The following is a 20,817-nucleotide window of genomic DNA, read 5'->3' as shown; positions in this document are numbered from 1 at the left end:
TGCACAGGTGACGGGCCGCTGCTCCCTTAAGGAGCCTATTCCATCAGCGTGAGAGCTGCCAGAGACCCGAACCTTCTGTTCCAGCCCAACTCCTCACCAATAAAGAAGACGATGCCCAAAGAGGTAAAGAGGGGTGTCCAAGGTCACCCAACCACTCGATATGGAGGACAAGTGCAGATCCTTCATTCTCCCTGCAGATCCCCAAAGCAGACCCCACTCAATTTCACCAATTTTATGGACTGTTCTCAATTCTAATAATAGAGTACTCCCATACTTTTGGAATTTAAAGGCTTTTTTTTTTTTTAAAAAAGAGAAGGGTGATAATATATAATAATTTTTTTTTCCCAAAGGACCTTACTTGCCAAAAAAAAAAAAAAAGTTGAGATGTCTCTATAGGACTATAATGTTAAAAAGAATTACTGGTCTATAAACCCCCAAACCACTTGCCGCTAAATAAAAGGCAAGATCCCATGAGCAACTGCGAGTGTGGTTCATTAATCTGTTGGTATATTTGTTCATTTATTGACTCAACAAATATTTATTGAGGCCCACTCTGAGCCTGGCCATATGAAAAGGAACTAAATTGCTTGTGCACCTAGGTGCCAGGCATCTCATTAACTGTTTTATATAAAGGATCTAATTTAATTTTCACAACTGCCACCCTGGAAGGTAGGTGGCATTATTCTCGTCTTGCAGATGAGGAGCTCAAGGTTCAGACTGGAGTAAAACTTGCCGAGTGTCCCCAGCCAGGCATTAGCAGACTCCCAGGTCCCGTGCTCTCTCTGTACCCCGTGCTTCCTTCTCATGCATAAACGGTTCAGAGTGATATGTGGGGAAGCCAAGTGAGAATGCAGCCAGGGTCAAGGGCCCAGGCAGCTGGAGCAGGGGGGACTCACCATTGAGCAGCCAAGTGATTCGGGGCACCGGGGTCCCCTGCACCGAGCACTGCAGCACAAAGTCCTGGCCCTCAACGACAGTGCAGTCCTTCAGGACACTGGAGAATGAGGGGGCCGCCTCCATCACGGCCAGCCCTGTGAAGGCAGAGAACAGACAGGCCATCTCAGATCACAGCTGACCCGTGCTGTTGACTGACCGGAGGCTGACACCTCACTGCCCTGGGCGCCCAGGGCTTGCTTCTTTGGTGGCCTGGCTTTGCCTGACCCATCATCACACAGGGAAGCAGGCAGCGCCACTGAGGCAGAGACCTGGAGCCTGAGGCAGAGTCACTGGCAGGGGCTTTTTCACTGTCACAACACACCCCAGGTCTGGGAGTGCTCAGGACGAGGCTGGCCTCCTCTCCTCCGGGACACAAGTCCCTCCCCACTCCCCATCTTGTCTTGACTTTCATTATCCTGGAGCATCCGCAGAGCTCCTCCTTCCCCCTTTCTTGGCCCTATTCTACTTTCTGGTGTCTTTTATCGTCTTTGACGTGTCCCATCGGACGATGCACACATTTTTTTTCTTTATTTTAAAAATCCTTGGCCGAAATGTTTCATTAGATTGAAAATGTGGATAAAATAGATTTTTTAGGAAAACATAAATTGCCTAAGCTGACTCAAAGAACAATTTATAAATTAAAAAAACAGACTGGCAACCTCTATGATCTAATCATAGAAATATCCCCTTATGGTTTACTCAAGAGATATATGTACAAGGATGAACACGGAAACATTGTATGTAATAGCTAAAGACCCTGCATACTCTTGTGAATCTCTTTTTCACTTGTAGAGACCACATGCCCATTGGTGACGACATTTCAATTTTAAATTATTATAATTAATTTTTCCAATTCCAGGACAGAATCAAATGACAAGGACTTACATGGGTTCTAGTTTTCCAACCTAAGGCCAGTGATTCAGAAGCACTGGGGGCCTGGGACAATGCATTACTCAGTCCCCCCCATGATTCTGATGCACAATCTCACTGAGAACCACTGAGCTGAACTTTCCAGAAGCCTTCTACATAGGTGAGCTGGGGAGTGTTTTGTAGTTTGGGGGCCATAATTAAGAGCAATAGGGATAGAAAATCTCTTCTACAACACCCAGAACATGCTGCAGAAGAGTCAAGGTGGCTGACAGCTGAGAGAAGGCAACTGGATTTGGTGATGAGAAGATATCTCACTGGTACTTTTCAAGAGGCTATTCCATACAGTGATGAGGGGAAAACCATATTATACAGCAAAGGTTTAAGGGCAAAGGCTAATAGTCGAGGGCTTACCAGGTACTTTTCCAGAGGTGACAATGCCACGAGACTGCTATCTTTAGCTCGTTGTATAGATGAAGTTCCTAATTTCCCATAGTCAAGCCCAATGGTGAAGCAAGGCTTTACACCCAGTTCTCTGACTTTACATCCACACTTCCTCTAGCCCCGAGCTCCCCTAGAGGGAGAGTAGCAGTGGGAGCACAGCTACAAGTCAGGATGTGGTGCATCTGAATGGGACTGGCACTGAGGGAAGGGATGCCAGCCTATCTGGACAGGTGGGGGAAGGCTCCACCTCCACCCCTTTGGACGGCATCGAATTCCCCCATTAGAGAAATGCCTTTGGGAGTCACTGAAAACAATATGGGCTTTTGTGTCAGACCAACACGGGTTAGGAATATGCTATTTTTTTACAAGGCATGGGACCTTGAACAAGTCACTGAACCTCACTACAGCTCAGTATTCTCATTTGGAAAATGGGTGTAACTCTATCTCGTGAGATTGTTGGGATAACTGAACGGGGCCATGCAAGTAAAGCTTTTAGCACGAAGTCTGGCACATTGAACAGGCTTTCGGTGGGGGATTAGCTGTTATTATCAGCTAATAACTGGAGACTGGAATAGCACCAAGTTTTGGGGTAAAAGAGTGAGAGAGAGAACGTGGGAGCTTAAGGGTCACTGAAGCAGAAGGAAGTTTTTTTTTCTTTTTAGTTGAGGGGAGACCAGAGCACACCCGTAGGGAGGAGAAAGAGGCCTCTAGATAGGGGGACAGGGAGAAACTGAAGAAATAGTGGGAGAGTTAATCATTATTAGACCCGATCTTTGTGGGGATGGGAGGGATGGAAAGAGAAGTCTTGGTAAGGGAAACAGGCAGCTTTTCTGCAGTGATAGGAAGAAAGAGAGGAAGAGGCGTTAGACGACCGACATCTTGGTGAAGCCTTCTAGAGAACAGCTAAGGAGAAAAGCAGTCAAGCAGGGCTTCTGGAATGGCAGACTAAGGACTTCCATAAGTCTGCCCCTCCAGATGAGGAACAGGGACGCTGGCAAAAGGACTCAACACCAACTTTCTCAGAACTCTGGAAATTACCCGAAGGCCTGCAGCATCTGAGCAGCCTTCATTCTAAAACAAACACACACACAGCTGAATCCTGGTAAGCACAGCTAGCTTTGCGGCATGCCCAGTTTCCACCCCCTTGCCCAGCTCTGCGGTGGCTTTAAAACCCACAGCGTCTTTCACCCCCAACTTGCTGCAGGTGCGGTCTCCATGCATTTAATAATAGTAGCTAACACTCCAACCAAAGCTTCTTGGTTTTTAACCTTTGGTGGACCCAATGTTAGGCGAGTCCCCCGCCCTGACACAGAGTCCTGGATGACGAAGCTCAGGTTCCCCGACCTGGGACCTCTGCCTACAGGCGCTCCCACCTCCAAATGAATGGACACTATTCCTTGCGGAGGAATTCACAAATGTAGTAAAATTCCCAATTAAGAAGTGAGTCAATGGTATACAGTGAAAAGCAAGACTACCTCTCACCCCTTCCTGGACCCCCAGTTTCTCTTCCTAGAGGTAACTTGTGGACCCTTCCAGAAATGTTTATGCACACACAAGCATCAGTTTGCTTTGTGTACACAGATTTTTTTTTCCTTTAACACAAACAGCATATGATACACACGGCTCTCTCTGCACTTGGCTTGTCCCCCGTACTAACATATCTCGGACGGGTTTCACTAGCAGGGTCTACAGGTCAGGCACATTCGTTCCCCTGGCTTCATGGCATCTTACTGTGTGAATGAACTAGTAAGCTCTTTTTTTGGAAACATTTATTCTGGCAAATTTCAAACATACACAAAAGTAGAGAAAGCTGTATAGTGAATCATCATATCCCTGTTTCTCAACTTTCATAATGGCCAATCTCACTTCATTCATACCCGCCACTGAGTCCCACAACACATGGATTATATCTGAAGTAAATATCACAAATCATGTCATTTCACCAGTAAATAACTCAGCTTATATCTCTAAAATATATGGACTTTGAAAAAAATCACCACGAGATCCACCATCACATCTTAAAAATAGCACTAACTCCTTTATACCGGATATCCTGTCCGTGCTCAAATTTTCCTGATGTTCTTACAAACAAAATTTTTTTAAGGTGTCTCCATCAGGATCCATGCAAAGTCCATGTATTGCAACTACTGTGTCTCTTATGTGTCTTTTCATCTAAGTTTCCTACAGTTTGTTCCTTCTTTCCTTTTGGCTTGCAATTTACTTGTTGAAAAAATAGGTGAAGGTTATTTGTCTCATAGAGTTTCCATCAGCCTGCAATGTGCTGTGGTTTAATAAGTTCCTCAATAGTATGACAGGAGTCTAGGGTCCCTAAACACAGTTCTGTTACAGTAGTGAAAAAATGGAAACAATCTAGATGGAAACAATAAGGCCATGCCTAAACATCATTCTATGAAATATTATAAGGCCATTACAAAGCATGCTTTTTTTTTTTTGCGGTACGCGGGCCTCTCACTGTTGTGGCCTCTCCCGCTGCGGAGCACAGGCTCCGGACGCGCAGGCTCAGCGGCCATGGCTCACAGGCCCAGCCAGTCTGCGGCATGTGGGATCTTCCCGGACCGGGGCACAAACCCGTGTCCCCTGCATCGGCAGGCGGACTCTCAACCACTGCGCCACCAGGGAAGCCCCAAAGCATGCTTTTAAACGATATTAAAAAATATAGAACGATGCTTATGTACTGTGAGCAAATTAGAATAGCAAGCAGTAAACAAACAGCACAAAGCTCAACGTGTTTTAAAAATATTAAACTATCATTTACTTCTGAGTCATCAGATTATATAGAGTGTTTGAATTCCTCTCAATGAACATGCACTGCTTTTATAAACAGACACTATAACGAGCACAAAAGATGTGGCCCTCACATCACCTCACATCACTCTCGGTGTGTCGATCTGGTTCTCTGTGAGACTTGGCAGCCCACAGCTGGGCTGGGCCTGGGGCCTGGGCATGTTTATCCTGAGGTGATTCGGATGCGAACTCCTGATCAGGAATCACTGTCCTGGAGCAGCGACTCTGGCCTTGGCCGGTGGGTGGGGGCGATGTTTCTGTCGGGTGGTACACCCCGGGCAGGGGGCTGCAGGAGGTGACGCTTGTGCGGTGTGTGAGGCACCCCACAGAGGTCCTCCCTCAGGGAACCCGGGGTGACCTGGAGGAATGTACTCACTTTTCACCAGGAGGGTCCAGCCACAGGACACCCGGCCTCGGACATTGGTGGCTGTGCAGCTGTAGTTCCCGCTGTCCCCGGCCCGGGCTCTCAGGAGGCAGAGGTAATGGGTCCCCCCAGCTTCATACACCTCGATGGTGCCTTCTCTTCTCCTCAAGGGCGCCCCGTCCAGGAACCAGGTCACTTCAGGCTTCGGGATCCCTGAAACTACAGGGCCAGGTGAAGGACGGGAGGCCCCCGAGAGCACGCTGGACTTGTGGGGCGCAGGTAGGGGTGGAGAGGCTGAGCCGGAGGGCAGAGCCCAGTCCCGTGTGCGGCCGTCCTCCCGCTTCAACCTGCTTTCTTACCCCCCCACCCCACATCCCAAGATAGAGGCAGGGTCCCTGGGGAGGAAGGCTACAAGGGGATAAGCTAGGCCTCCAGGTCAGCCAGAGGAAGGAAAGAGGAGGGGCCCCTGTGGCTTGTGTGCGGTGGAGATGGTGGTGATGGGTTTCCCGCGGAGGGTGGTGAGAATTAGGGCTCAGGGTCAGTGCTGTCTCCAACCGTGAACAATGGGTCACTGCTAGGAGTTTCTCCAGAACAAGAGACATGACGAGATTGAGTCCTTCCGGAGGGGAGACCCCTGTAAGGTGCTTCCTGGGGTCGGGGGATACAGGAGACTCTGACCACTGAGCGGAAGGACGGGAGTGGCCCCCCGGGGGCTAAGTGTGGGCACCAGCGGCCTCAGGCAGCTCTACTCACCCTCGCATCTGAACTTGACCGGCTGGTCCTCACTGACTTCCTGGCTTTGGGGCTTGGTCTCAAATTTGGGGAATGTTGTGTCCCCCTGGCCCTCCGTGGGGACCTTCCTGGTAGCAACCTGGCCCACAGTGTCTTGGCTTCCCAGGCCACACTGCCTGGCGTGGAGGGCGGCTGGAGGGCGAGCAGCTGGCTTCTCCCTCTCTTCTCTGGAAGGAGACGGGGCACCCGAGACTGGCACTCTCGGTGCCAGCTGCACTTTTGCGGCCTGCAGGGTGATGGTGCTGGAAGTCTTCTGCAGGACGGGGGTCCTCAGGGCCTTTCCGGGCGAGTCCCCCGCTGGCTCCGGCTCAGATTCCCTCAGGGGCTGAGGCTGGCTCCCCGTGGCCCAGGCAGGGGAACCACCTCTCTGGATGCTGGAGCAGTTCTTACTCTCAGCTGCAGCCTCCAAGCCATCCAGTTTCAGCCCCTGAGCGACTCCATTGGTCACTTCCTTCCTGATGTCTGAACTGGCCACCTTTGTTCCTCTCACAAGCGACCTGTTTGGTGGGTTGTGTGGGCGGGGGACAGTGGGGCAGAAGAAGAAATAGAACAATCATCTGGTTATGCATTACAAGCCCAGACTCCAGGGATTACAAAAGCCCACAGATCAAGACAGAGTAAGAGCCGATGTCTTTCTATGCAGTTTGCTCCGTTTCCAGGCAGAAAACAAGCAGCCATTCTTCAAACCCATCCCTAGCCCAGTGTTCTATCCACACGTATTACATCTGCCCTTTTTCTCTTCTCCACGAGCCCCGACCTGGTTCGAACACGTGGTGTCCCCTGTCCACACTGGCCCTAACCCAAGTTCCACATAGCACGCACCGTCCATCTTTTAAAAACATAAGTTGAATGATGACATTTTAAGTTTAAGAATTTCCAACAGCTTTTCCACTCGATTAAGAGTAAAACTGAGCTGTTCAAGACGGCCTGCAGGGATGCCATGTGGGAGGTGGCTCTGCGTGGACGCCCGCCCCCCCCAAGACACTGTCTCCAGTGCCTACCAGGCTGCAGCCCCTCAGGGTTCTTTGGGCCCCAGGCTCCCTCTCAACTCACCACTTTCACACCTGCAACACCTCTGTTTGGAACACTTTCTCCCTGGGGTTTTCTTCTCCCAGCTCATACTACTCCTCACAGGCCTGAGCTCCAACATCAAGCTTTCAAGAAGGGGTCCTCTGACACTCTACTCCAAACGAGCGCTTCTCGCACTTATGCTTAGCGCTCATGTTTTGTGTGGCTCTGTTTAAGGCCCTTCTCTACACCAGACAGCTCGCCATGCCTACCCAGCATCTAGCACAGAGCCTCACGCTCAGGAAAGGAAGCTCTCCCGATGAAGACGTGCTGGGTGAGCAAGTAGATTCTGGCCTTGAACGTGGAGGGCATCCTTGCAGAGCAGTGCCCTTCCTAATGACAGCTAACTAGGAAAGACACGGAGCAGGGTCTTCAAGAGTCTCAATGCTGATGGCAAGCCTGACACAGGATCTGGACAGCAAATTACAATAGGATAAAACTAAACACCCCAAATAAAACAGTGCCTCCTCAACAGTCAGTTCTCCCCCCTACATGGTGACTCAGAAATTCAGGGCGTTTCTTGATGACGAGCCCTCTTTTCTCTCAGGGCGTTTCAAGATGGAAACATGATGATCACAAAGGCTTCACATACCTATTGGCAACGTCCAAGCCTGGAAAAAGGGAGAAGGTAGAAAGACCGTTAGTGGAATGTTTTATACACCAAGAACAGCAAGTGATACGACAACCATCTCTTGTTTATGACAGAGTTTGGCTTCCCAAACTCTCACTTTCCCCATCACCTATGGTCCTCCCTCCCTCTCTCCTTTCAGCTTCCCTGGTCCTGAACTTCTTGGGTTAATCTGATAAACTCCTCTGAGCCCTGGAGACACTGTTAAGCTTCCAGCACTGCCCTGGGACCTTTATGGCAGGCTCTGCTGCCCCGCCCTGGGCACTGGAGCTTCCTGTTCTCTAGCCCACAGAAGGAAACAAACACCACTCTACTGAAAACTTCAAACCCAGAAAGTTTAACTTGCATGTGGCCCTCAAAAAGAAACCCGTGATCATTTTTGACAAATACCTGCTTCATTTTAAAGTATACAGAGAAAGTGTAATTTTATTCAGTTCTTCAAAGAAAAAACATACAATTACTAGATATGTTTTTCTTGCCACACGATTTTAAAACATTTTTATCACGGAAAGTTACAAAATATACAATAGTACAGAGAAGGATATAACAAACACTGAAAGCCTACACGCAGATTAGGGAAATATCAACCTTTTGCCAATCTTATCTATCCCTTTTTGTTTTGGTTATTTGAGGGGCTTTTTCCGGGTATATTTTCAAACAAAATGTCATTAAGTGCTTCAGAAGGAGACAGTTCTTTAATTCAGTGCCAGGGCAAGTAAAGGGAGAGGGACTAAAACACTTCTCCAGATGACTAACAGCAGGTCCTGAGCCTGTAGTGAGTTGTGAAGCCAAATGCTATGGCCAGGACCAGGGTTTTTTCTTTTTCTTTTTTTAAAATTGCCAACGTTTTCTTATGTGGTAGTCCTACACTTTATTTATTTTTAAATATTCATTTATTTATTTATTTATTTAGGCTGCACCGGGTCTTAGTGGTGGCACGCGGGATCTTTTTTTTTTTTTTTTAGTTTCAGCATGTGGGATCTAGTTCCCCAACCAGGGATCGAACCCGGGTCCCCTGCATTGGGAGCATGGAGTCTTACCCACTGGACAACCAGGAAAGTCCCCAGGGTTTTTTCTTTTAAGGGTGTAGAATGGAAGAGAAAATGCCAGCATGTACTGTACATACTACTACTCAGGATTGTTTCATAAAACTTGTTTTAGTTAAATCTCTCTCTCTCTCTCTCTCTCTCTCCATCTATCTATCTGTCTATTTATCTATCTATCTATCTATCTCCTGGGTTGCAATGTAGAATAAATTTGTTTCTGTGGGTAGCGAACACACTTGGGCCAAAAATGTACAGAAAGCAAGAAGGGGTATTTTCTGAGAAAGAAAAGAGACGGGGAAGAGGAAAATCAAAGAAATGAGGGTAAGAAAGGAGGAGAGAGTAAGGTCCCTTCCCTCCCAGATCCCCAAATCCCACCCCGCTCAAGGTTCCCGCTAGAATGAAGTGACGTCAATCCCCTTCCCCCTCCACACACTCTGGCTTCCCCAGGCTGGACTTGGCAGAACCAAGGGGAATGTAAGGGAGAGGCGTATTCAAAGAGATTTCAAGAGAAGAGTTTAATGGGGCTGATGACTACAGCAAGAAGAGACAGGAGTCATAGGCGATGCTGAAATGCCCAGTCTGGTGGGAAGCAAAGAGTTACATTGAGGGAGCACCTGATCTGAACGACAGGATGGATGACAAGATCAATTTCAGGCAGGTTAAATCTGAGGTGATGGCAAGACGTTAGCAACGCCCACTCTTCCAAAAGGCAATTAGAGATGTAAATAAAAAAGGAGTCTGGGGCTTCTCTGGTGGCGCAGCGGTTGAGAGTCCGCCTGCCGATGCAGGGGACACGGGTTCGTGCCCCGGTCCGGGAGGATCCCACATGCTGCGGAGCGGCTGGGCCCGTGAGCCATGGCCGCTGAACCTGCGCGTCCAGAGCCTGTGCTCTGCAACAGGAGAGGCCACAGCAGTGAGAGGCCCGCGTACCGCAAAAAAAAAAAAAAAAAAAGGAGTCTGAGCAAGAAGGAAAAACTGAACACAGGTGTGCAGACACACGTGAAGCATCTTCCTCCATGGCCGTGTCTGTGCTACCCGCCTACCCTTTCTTCTGATTCAAGACCCTGGCCCTGGGGAGGGACACATGAGTAGGTAAGTGTGACTCGTGTCACACACAGACACGTAATGAGCAAGCAGCTCCTTCTAGGAGGGTAGGGACTCCAGGAAGGGACGGGCCGGCACTAGCCCTCCCACCGCCTGATACCTTGGATGGAGAGCTCAGCAGACATGGAGGCCTTCCCTGACCCGTTCACCACCAGGCACGTGTACACTCCCACGTCATCTTGGTTGACCTCGTGGATTTCCAGGACTTGTATCCCATTCTTCTCAGACATAGACACACGGGAACTGGGCTGCAGGGGAACATCTCCCTGGGGATGGCATAGGCAGCTTGGTCAGAGAAACTGCTCACCTTTTGACTCTGTCCTACCTGCTGTCAATCCAGGTGGGACAGACACCAGGCATGCACAGCAGGGCCCTCTGCTCTGGGTTCTGTCAACATGCTTGGCGAGCAGCCTGAGGGCAACCCAAGGGTCCTGACTCGAGGAGCATGGATGCGCTGTGGTGTTCGGTCCAGCTGAGGGCAGGTGTATGGAACCTGTTTCGAAGGAGCCCTAGTTTGAGGCAGGAAATCCTATATTCCTCACTTTAGTTCTCCTCTGTCTTCCTCTTCCTTTTACTGATGTTCCAGGGTCAGTACAGGAGAATCAGGAATCAGGGAAAAGGCATCCTGTCACTCATTTTTATACAGGAGTTCCGTCTGTGAAAAAGCTCCTCTCCCTGGCCTTGACCCCCAGAGCTCCTCATTGCCCTGTTAACATGGGCTGCCCCCGGCCACTGCTGCCTCCTCTTCCCCCTCCCCCACCCCCCACCTCTGTCTTCACATTGTTCAGCCCTGAATGATTTATAAAGCACTCCCACGTGGAGCCTCCCAACAGTATTTGGAGGTAGGTGGGATCATCTCTGCCTCATAGATAAGGAAACTGGGGTTCTAAGAGATCAAATGCTTTGCCCAGCATCTCATGCTTTGTCAATCAGGGAGCTGTGGCTTGAAATCAGCCCCAGACTTCAGACTCCAGTCTCTTGACATGGTCAGGTCTGTTTTGACTCGGAAGTTTTATACTGTTTTGTGAGCGTGTGGATTACAGGACATCGTGAGCTGAGTGACACAGGGAGAGTGTGCAAACAGGGGCAAGAACGGGCACGGCTACCAAACACATGAGAACCTCAAGGACGCTCTACAGTTGAAGTGGAAGGGACTGATTGAAAAGACCGACTCCCCGCAGTCCAGGGATCTAACCCAGAGTCAGGGCAGACAAAACCTCACCTTGAGCCAGGAGACCTGTGGCTGGGGCCGGCCAGTGATCTTGCAGGAGAATCGCCCCATCTGGCCTTCTTTGACCACCGCTCGGCCCAGCTTAGTAGCAAACTTTGGTGGGCATTCTCCCCAGATGCTGGGACGGGTCTCCACCGCAGGGGCTGCAAATCTGTCCCTGTAAAGAAATCAGCAGAGAATCTACAGCAATGCAGATGCTTTTCTCTCTGCCCCCACCCAAGTTACTTACGTTGGGCTCAGAAATCAGCAAAGGGCAACCTTCCCAATTCTGTGCCTCAAACACATTTCTGAAAAGATCTGTGGCACCGAAACCTATTGCCTCCACCTCCTGAGCATGCAGCCAGCCTCCAGTTACCAGCCTCCCTCGAAGTTAGGTATGCTTGAATTCTACGGAGGTCTGGCCAAAGCCCAGCTTTGGCCAACAGACTGTGATCAGAAAGCAGAAACACCATGTGCCATTTCTAGGCTGGACCCATCAAAACCCCCTGTGCTATTCTCCACAGCCTCTCTTGCCCACTCTTCTGGCTGGATGCAGAGTCCTGAGGCTCCAAGGCCTAGGAGACGATGGAGCCACAGAACAGAAGGAGCCTGGGTCCCTGAAAGATGATAGGAAGGTTTTCCACCTGTGCAAGAATATGTGCACTGACTTTGCTTGAGTAAGAAATCACCTTTCCCTGTGTCGAGCCATTGCAATCTGGGGGCTTGTCTGTTACAGCAGCCACTGTTCCTTACCCTCACCAATTGAGGCTTACTTGCCATACGAAATTCACATACTGACTGCCCCTTGTAAGTCTGCTTGTTTAAGTCTTCTGACTATTTGCCTTGGTTGTTAGGGACTCCTGCAGACTCTGGCCACATAGCCCACTTGCATTTAGCAACTGGACTCGTCAAAGGGGTATCCATAGAGGCCTCCAGGTCAGGAGATGCGTGTGACTGACACATCACACCACAATAGGCTCCCGCTTTAGTTATCACAACCCAAGATGTTTGAGAAGACTTGCTCCCCAGGCTGTTCTGCCAAGGCCTCAGGAAACGCCAGTGACCTTACGCTGGGTTGGACATCCTGGAACTTACCCCAAGGCTTTGGAAACAAGAGGCTGACCGTGCTTCTTCACGAAGCCCCCTGCAAGTAGGAAACAAAGAGAAAGAGGCTTGAAAAGTCCGGTCTGAGCCACACACTGGGAGCAACAAAAGCCAGAAACAGTCAGCGGGGGCGGGGCGCAGATAATGACGGAAGAGTTCACCCTGACCGAGCCCATACTGGGTCAGGCTCTATGGCGGGCGCTTTACATGCATCGTCGCACGGATTTCCTGCAATACTTTAAGGAGGCTGGTATTACAACATCCTTCTATTTTTTTAAACGGGTGAGAAAAAATGAGATTCGGAGATATAAAGTCGCCCAGTTGAGTCACAGAGCCAGTAACGGTACAGGAAAGCATCCCGGTTTACCTATTCTAGAACACTCCACCATTCTGCTGAGTGGTTATATGCCCCTGGACCTTCCACTCGGGGATGATCTGTGGCGATCAGGACCTCTCCAGAAAAGGAGCCAGCTGAACGGACAGGGGAGATGCACATGCATCTCTCTTACTACATCTACTCGTTTTTGACCCAATCACCACTCCACCCTTCCACTTAACGCCCAGCAAACAGCAGGGTCTGTCCCGCTGGAATGGAGCAGATCACAGGAGACAAGCTCCAGAGCAGCCCGCACCTCCCAGAACCTGCACCAGCGGGACGCTGGGCACTGCCAGTCCTGGGTGAGGGGCTGCTGTGCTGGGCGGGAAGCAGTTAAACAGCAGACTGTGCAAGGCGGCTGGGCTCACCTCCTTCACCCAACTGCGGCTGCTGGGAGGAGCAACTCATAACGTGACCAGGAGGTGACTATACAGCAGTGGGGTGTTTTTGAGGAATGGGGAGGGGGAGAGGAGGGCATTTTTGAGATGACAATCAGCCTGGAAGCTGTTCTCTTTCTGCGACACACTGGGAATGTTTTTGTTTTTGTTTTTTTTTGGCGGTACGCGGGCCTCTCACTGTTGTGGCCTCTCCCGTTGCAGAGCACAGGCTCCGGACGCGCAGGCTCAGCGGCCATGGCTCACGGGCCCAGCCGCTCCGCGGCATGTGGGATCTTCCCGGACCGGGGCACGAACCCGTGTCCCCTGCATCGGCAGGCGGACTCTCAACCACTGCGCCACCAGGGAAGCCCGGGAATGTTTATTAAACTCCACCCAAGGCACGCATGGAAGGGGTAGAAGTCATTCCCTGATATCGGCAGGCAGCTGTAATGGGAAATCTGCAGGGTGTCTCCCGGAAAAGGGTAAACTTCCTTAAATTCCAGCACTGATCACATCTATGTGAATGCATAGGAACATGGCTGAGTACCTCCCTCAGCCATATCTGGTTGAAGGTTACACCAGGACCTTAGTGAAAAAGGGTTAATAACAATGCCTGCATCACATGTAAGCTGTGATGCCATAAGGGTTGACACTTGTTGTACATGCATTCTGCTTAACATAACTATCTAGTGAGCCGTGTATAGTTTTCATCCCATAATGTGGGTTTAGTTCTTGTCATTCAATTCTCTGTTCAAGGTTAAAAGAATTTATAAGCTGATAAAAGGAGAGACCTGCCCTGGGAAGGCCCAACTGACAACTGCAGTCAAGATGCTGGGGTCCCTCGGACACCGCTGGAGGAAGTTCTTTTAGAAGGTATTTGAGCAAATGAGAATCATCAGCTTTAAAGATGCTCTGCTCTTAGATCAGCATCTTCCTTTCTGTCTCTCCAGTTAAAGGAAACGATGCTAAAAGTAGGAAAGAAAGTTTACAAAGCTACTCACTTTGGTCTTGTTTGTAGTAGTAAATATTGGAAACAACATAAATGTCACACAGTAGGGAGACAATAAGTGGCTTAGTAAAATGTACAATTAGACATCGTATTCTGCCACCAAATCATGTTTAAGAATATATGAAACATGCAGAAATATGTTAAAAATATTATATCATTTGCTCTTCAGCACACTCCAGCTGGGCTGTGATCCTCTCCACTCCACTGAGCTCCATTCCGACCACCATCTTGCCAAACCCAGTGGTTAATCCTCTGACAATCTCACTCAGTAGCACTTGACAGCAGGGGCCACTCCTCTCCAAAGCACTTTCTCCTCCAGACTCTCCTGTTTTTACTAGGTTGCCTATTCTTTCCTCAACCTCCTTCTCTTCTGGAACTTTATCTCTGAGAGCACCCTAAGGCTGAGTCTTGGGTCCTCTCCTCAGCGCTATGGACTCTTCCCCGGGGGGGGGTCTTAGTCCCATAGCTTTAAATAATATCCATAATAACTCCCAAGCCATACTCCCACCAGAACTTTTTATTCCTCAGAAGCATCCAGGCCAGTGCCCAGCACATAGTAGGTATTCAAATATTTGTTAAACGAATGAATTTTATAAAAAGAGCAGCATGCAAAATTTTCTATTCAATGTGATCATAATCAGGTAAAAATAAGATAAAACACCCAAACATAGTGAAACAACCAGAAGAAAATATATCAAAACGTAATCGCCTCTTATACATGCTCTATTCCACAGCATTAGGCACACACCAATCACTAAGACTCTCATCTAAAATATCCAGGTACCATTCACTGCACTTATCATGCTACTGTACCACTCATTTCACATTGGGGTAAAGATCTGATAAAAATTAGACTGGTCAATAGATAACCAACAAGGACCTACTGTAGAGCACAAGGAACTACACTCAGTATTCTGTAATAACCTATAAGGGAAAAGAACCTGAAAAGGAATATGTGTACATATAACTGAATCACTGTGCTGTACACCTGAAACCAACACGATATTGTAAATCAACTATACTTTAATAGAAATAAATAATTAATTAAAAAAATTAGACTGATCAACAGATGAATGGATAAACAATATAAGGTCTATCTATACAATGAAATATTATTCAGCCACGCAGAGAAATAATGAGACACGCTACAACAAAGACTAACCCTGAAAATTTTTGCTAAGTGAAAAAAGCCAGACACACACAAAATGTATGATTCCATTTATATGAAATGTTCTGAAGCGGCAAATCCACAGAGACAGAAGGCAGATTGAGTGGTTGCCGGGGGCTGGGGGAGGGGGGAGTGGAGTGACTGCTCAATGGGTGTGGGGTTTCTGTTTGGGGTGATGAAAAGTTCTGGGGCTAGACAGTGGTGAGGGCTGCACACCACTGTGAATGTACTTAATGCCATTGAGTGGCATGCTTTAAAAGGGTTAAAATGGCAAATTTTATGTAATATGTATTTTATCACAATAAAAAAATTATACTAAGAATCTTTAAAACTCTTGGGAGCTAAATGTCTTAATCCCAAGGCTAAAATTCCTCTACTCCTTAAAAGATAGAGCAAAAATATGGCATTTCCTCAAAGAATACCAAAAGTGTGCTGTTTGGAGGTACTGCTGTTTGGAGCAGGTTATGGTACAATCCAAAGGTAACATATAAAGCAGTCAGCTAAAAATGGAATTGAGGAATGCTCATCTTAACGTGTGTCAACACCAGAGACATACATCAAAGCAAACAGAGAATTGGGGCTAAAATAGCTAATAGGCAAAAATTTGAAGTTGCAAATTGTCAGATAAGGCAAAATTGATTTTGTGAAAGTATGAAAATCTGGCAGAACAGCAAGCTATGTAGAAAAATAAGTGGAAAGGGGATTAAGATAGAAATGCCCAAAATAGAAGAGTAGGTTAAGAGAATTAGTGAAGACAGGATCGAGTTAGTGAGAGGGAAAAAAAGGCCAAGGCACCAAAGGTATTTAAACAGTCGTCTCAGATTTTTCAAGAATGAGTAAAAGAGGATGCTAGCAGGTTTTAGGAATGAAAAGTTCCATAGTGGAGGTACTACGCACATTTTGTCAAAGACTGAGTAGACACAGAGAATGCTGCTGAAAGGGGAATAATGTGATCATGATGGTAAGAAGAAGACATACTTCTAAAAAGGTGCGATGATATAATTTATCATCCAAACAGAGACTCTGGACACTGAAAGGGGCATAATTAATAATTCTGCCCGGACAACAGGAGTAAAATCAGGACTGTTCCAGGCAAACCAGGGAGCAGTCACCCCACTTGCAGGCAACTTCAAAGGAGATTTTAAGGACTGCTTAAAATAGTGGTTCTTCACTCAATCAGAACAAATACCCACTTTTTATAACATGTATTTAGCAATGTCCCCTGTGCCATGTTGAATCAATATTTGCCGCTAACCATCGTATATATAATTTCAAAAAGAAAACAAATGTAAAGCCCTGACTAAAATGTTAAGGAGAAACAAGAGGAAAGGGAAGTATAGTAACGTTTATTTCAATATGGAATTTCAATATTTCGATAGTGTACATCAATAGATGTTCAAGCATGTCTATTTCAATGTAAATGCCCAGGCACTTTAGAAGACATAACGAAATAGATGCCTGCACTGACTCATATGCATGTTTGGATTTGAAGGTGAATGATCAAAAAACACACTGTACAAGTAGCCACGGAAATGAAGGAACACAGGTATACAGGTGGATGCTAGAATAAAAAGTAGTGTTAGCAATGTTATATGTCAATTATATCTCAATAAAGAGAAAAAAAGAAAAAATTAGTATAGTAAAAAGAAAGAGTCGTGTTAGGATAAATAACAGAGAAGACATTATATAACAAAGAAAGAATGAAACCTTAAAAGAAGATATCACAGCAAGACAAGTTACAGACCCCTGAAGTAGAGAAAATGGGGGAAAAATGACTGTAAGTGTGGTGTCAAAACAGTTTTCTGCTGTATGACATGGGATCCTTGAGACCTCATCTGTACTAAAACACTGATTCAGTCCCTATTATGCATAAGGCATTAGTTAGAGCTTCAGCAAGTAGACTGATGTGTGTAATAAAAGCTAGAATAAAACTTGAGCCTTAAGAGAAAAGCGAAGTGCTTCAAAGATGGGGGAGGGGACACCCCAGAGCAGGGCCTATTGAAGATCTTGAGTTTCAGTTTAAAGGTGGATCATTGGAGGATTCGAAGGGAGGGAATGATAAAATCCCATCTGAATTCTTTGAAAGATATTTTCAGCAGCAATGCGGAGATTAGAGTGGGGTATGGGTAGAACTGGGGAGACCATTTGGAAATCTGTGCAACAGGACGGAGTGGATAGGACCACGATGGTGGCAGTGGGGACAAATGAGAACTGGCACAGCAGGATCTGGTGACTGACCAGGGAAGGGGAGGGAGGGAGCACTTGAGGATGACGAGGTGGCTGGGCTGCCCTGCTGCCAAAGGAGGTTTGGGTTATCACCTGTCAAGGTTTCAGCTGTGTCTTCCAGAGGGCGCTAAAGTCCTAACCATAAATGTTAATGCACCTCAGCCAGGGGCTGCCTGTCACTGTATAAACGGGGGCCTCACCCTATATAAACAGTTCACTCTACAGCCTCCACTCAGGCAGGGAGCTCTGGAGGTCACTGCCACAGTCCACGTTCACTGGAATGTGCACATGTACATTATTCTTACACTATGACACTCAATAACAAATACAGTTGACCCCTGAAGAACACGGTGGTTAGGGATGCCAACCCCGTGCAGTGGAAAATCCACATACTCTATCTCTGCCTCAAAAATGAAGGAATTGATACATGACTCACCAAGGGCAGGAAGCTGAAGCTGTTCTGCAGAATCAGGACTCAAACACTAGTTCTTTTGATTCTGCATATTGTGATCTCTAATTGAACACAAACTTCCTCCCACACTAATTTAAATATCTGTAAGATGAAAATATAGGTACTCTATTTATTGAAAAGAAATCCATATATAAGTGGACTCATGCAATTCAAAACTGTTATTCAAGGGTCAACCATACATCCTTGCATAGAGGCTAAGGAGGTTATCCCAGGGCGCCTAGTAGACATTTCAGGAGTTCTATTTGGGTCCCCAGGAAACTGATGCACTAAAGAACCAGTTCTTCCTCAGGGAGTTGAAATAAAATATCCATCACTTAGAAGACAAATTACTTCCTGGTCACTGATGGATAAGGTAGTCATATATCCTACCCAGTGAGTTCAAAGGAGTAGTGACACAAAGTTTTGTTTTGGAGGGGGGAATAGTTGAATAAATTGCGGCCAGCGATCTCTCAACTGTCTTACATAAGTACTCTGAAGAGGAATTTAGATCCTCTGCAGAGACAAAATAGCTGTTTTCTTTAGAGTCTTCTTTCTGAGGCCAAGGAGCACAGGCATGCCAGCTCACTTCTCAAGAGTCACTTTCCACTGTGATTCCCTCCCAAAACACCAAGCCAAGTAGCAGGTGTTCCCTTCAGTACTTAAGTCATAAAGACTTATCTTGTATCAATTTATCAGGAAGGAAACCAAGAGAAATTTACCTCCGGTTTGAGCCGCTCCCCACTTGTGGGTCTGATGTGGTAGGAGTCATCCGGCTGTGGCTACTGTACAGGTGTCTGATCAGAAGCCACCCAGTGAGCAAGTGCAGCATAGGGGAAGGTTATTTTAAGCATGGTTCTGGAGAAAGTCATTGTACTAATAAGCAACCCATTTTGTTGGGGATCATGCAGAGTGATGGTGTATCAAAGATTAATGGAACACATGAAAAATCTGTGATCGTAATACTTGTAGTAAACCCATGTGTTCAGAAAAATAAAGGTAAAGTTAAAAAGATTCATGAAGCAAAGCAAGCACATAGTAGGTCTGTCCCTCAAGCTGTGGCTAAGGGCAGCAGTTCATCTGGAGAGCTACATGCCGTAGGAAAATGGAAAAGCAACAATTAAGGGCAGAATCATCCACTCATACTCTGGAACGGATATGACTCTAAAAACTGCCTCGCCTCGTGCTCCAGACCTCCCACAGGCTCCTCCCAATCTGTCCTTCAGCTTTATTTCCCACTACTCTCTGCTCCTGCCTGTCTACTCACCCCACCCTCCACCCCAGGCCCTACCTCTTAACCACCTTCCTCTCATCCCCAGCATCAGAATCATAATCTGCCATCCCAATCTCACTTGCTCTGTCCGGGCTAGCCAAGCCCCTGCTCCTCCAAGAAGATACTGCAGACCATTTCAGCCTCCAGATGTCTCGTCCTCCTCTACGTTTACAGAGTGGAAGTGCCCATCATTTGGCAAACAAACCTGTGCTGCCTTGGGGTTGTGCTTTTACTTAGCTTTTAATGTGTCTACGTCTTAGCTGACCAACCAGGTTCTTGCAGAAAGGATCTGACAAAGCATTTCATCTCCCACACGGCACCGCACAAAGCCAGCACTTCCTAAATGCAGCCTGATGTTGTTGCTTAATTGCAACATAACAATGAAATATGAGGTCAAGAAAGTCTCTTGAGAGCAATAACCAAGTCTTGCTGCTCTTAGATCCCAGCACAAAGTTAGCACATGCAATGAGGTCTGATGAATGAAGAAGAGGCTAGAACTACAAGCAACTGGGAAAGGTCTGGGGGTGGAGATGGGAGAAATGGGTAGAGGAGTTAGAGATGGGAAGAAAAGATGGTGGCTGGGCCAGCCAGGGGTACTGGCGTGTATTTTGGAGGGAAAAAGAGGCAAAGTGAAACTGGAAGGTGAAAACAAAAGAGGGAAGGGAGAAGGAGATTTGGAAGGCGTGCTTCCAGAACAGAATGGGACCAAGTCATTTGTCATCTAACTCTTCCGTGTAGCAAATAAGTGAGGCAGTCTTGACACACAACTGTTTCATGGCAAAGAGACTGGAGGGGCAAAAAGAATAATCTTTATCTCTACCATATTTATATTTTTCCCATTGATGAGACAGAAAAGGACAAGAACTCAGAACATTTTAATATTCTGACTGGGTAAGAAAAAAAATAGGGCATATGCCCCTACAGAAAGAAGAGTCATCAGTGAGTATAACAGACTGAAAAGAGTTTATAAAGAATACAAATGGGAAATACAATTACAGGTCTTTAAGAAGGTAGAAAATTTAGGTAAAAGAAGACAGTACAAAAGAAGAGGACAACAAAACAAAAGGAGAATCACGAAAGACGTTCTTGAGGAATACAATAATTTAAAACTCAGCCATTGTAAATAGACATGGGCTCAAATATATAATGTCATCAATTCAATCCAATGTGAAAATAAAGGGATCTGAGAAGTCTGACCCTGGAAAAGGGTAGTAGCAAAAGACATGGCGCAGAAGCATTTCCCACAAATTCAAAATCACCAGAGAATGCTGGTGCCAGCAGCACCAGAATAGCTTGGCTAGCGGTCACTAAGGCCAGTCTTCTCCCTTAAATCCCATGACATGGGGTCACTCTCCTTTCTGCCGCCACATTCTAGGTGGCCTGCCACCTGGCTCTCTTTTGCTCGCATGGTCAGGGAGCACTTAATTCTACTGCAAAAGTGATATTTGTTACCTATTTATAGTCTCTCTTTCCCCATTGGAAGTAAACTCCAAGGGGGCAGACAGCCTGTCTGAATTGGGCCTGACACAGAGAGAAACAGAGTGGTGAACGAGGCAATGGATAGAGGGATGC

The 20,817-nt window shown here is 47.1% G+C and overlaps 1 protein-coding gene across 2 annotated transcripts in view; it reads right to left on the bottom strand.

The window, feature by feature from the left end:
- Nucleotides 1-20,817, bottom strand: part of MYLK (myosin light chain kinase) — a 268,669-nt gene that overhangs the window by 107,077 nt on the left and 140,775 nt on the right. For both annotated transcript variants that reach the window (XM_049710437.1, XM_049710436.1), the window contains exons 5-11: nucleotides 12,360-12,408; nucleotides 11,277-11,442; nucleotides 10,155-10,320; nucleotides 7,869-7,887; nucleotides 6,170-6,705; nucleotides 5,429-5,635; nucleotides 897-1,031 (exon numbers count right to left, since the gene is read on the bottom strand). In XM_049710437.1, the coding sequence (XP_049566394.1) occupies nucleotides 897-1,031; nucleotides 5,429-5,635; nucleotides 6,170-6,705; nucleotides 7,869-7,887; nucleotides 10,155-10,320; nucleotides 11,277-11,442; nucleotides 12,360-12,408 (1,278 nt within the window). The remainder of the gene's footprint in view (nucleotides 1-896; nucleotides 1,032-5,428; nucleotides 5,636-6,169; nucleotides 6,706-7,868; nucleotides 7,888-10,154; nucleotides 10,321-11,276; nucleotides 11,443-12,359; nucleotides 12,409-20,817) is intronic.

Source organism: Orcinus orca, chromosome 5, assembly GCF_937001465.1.
Source record: "Orcinus orca chromosome 5, mOrcOrc1.1, whole genome shotgun sequence".
In the NCBI taxonomy this organism is placed as follows: Eukaryota; Metazoa; Chordata; class Mammalia; order Artiodactyla; family Delphinidae; genus Orcinus; species Orcinus orca.
This window is presented reverse-complemented; position numbering and strand designations above follow the sequence as displayed.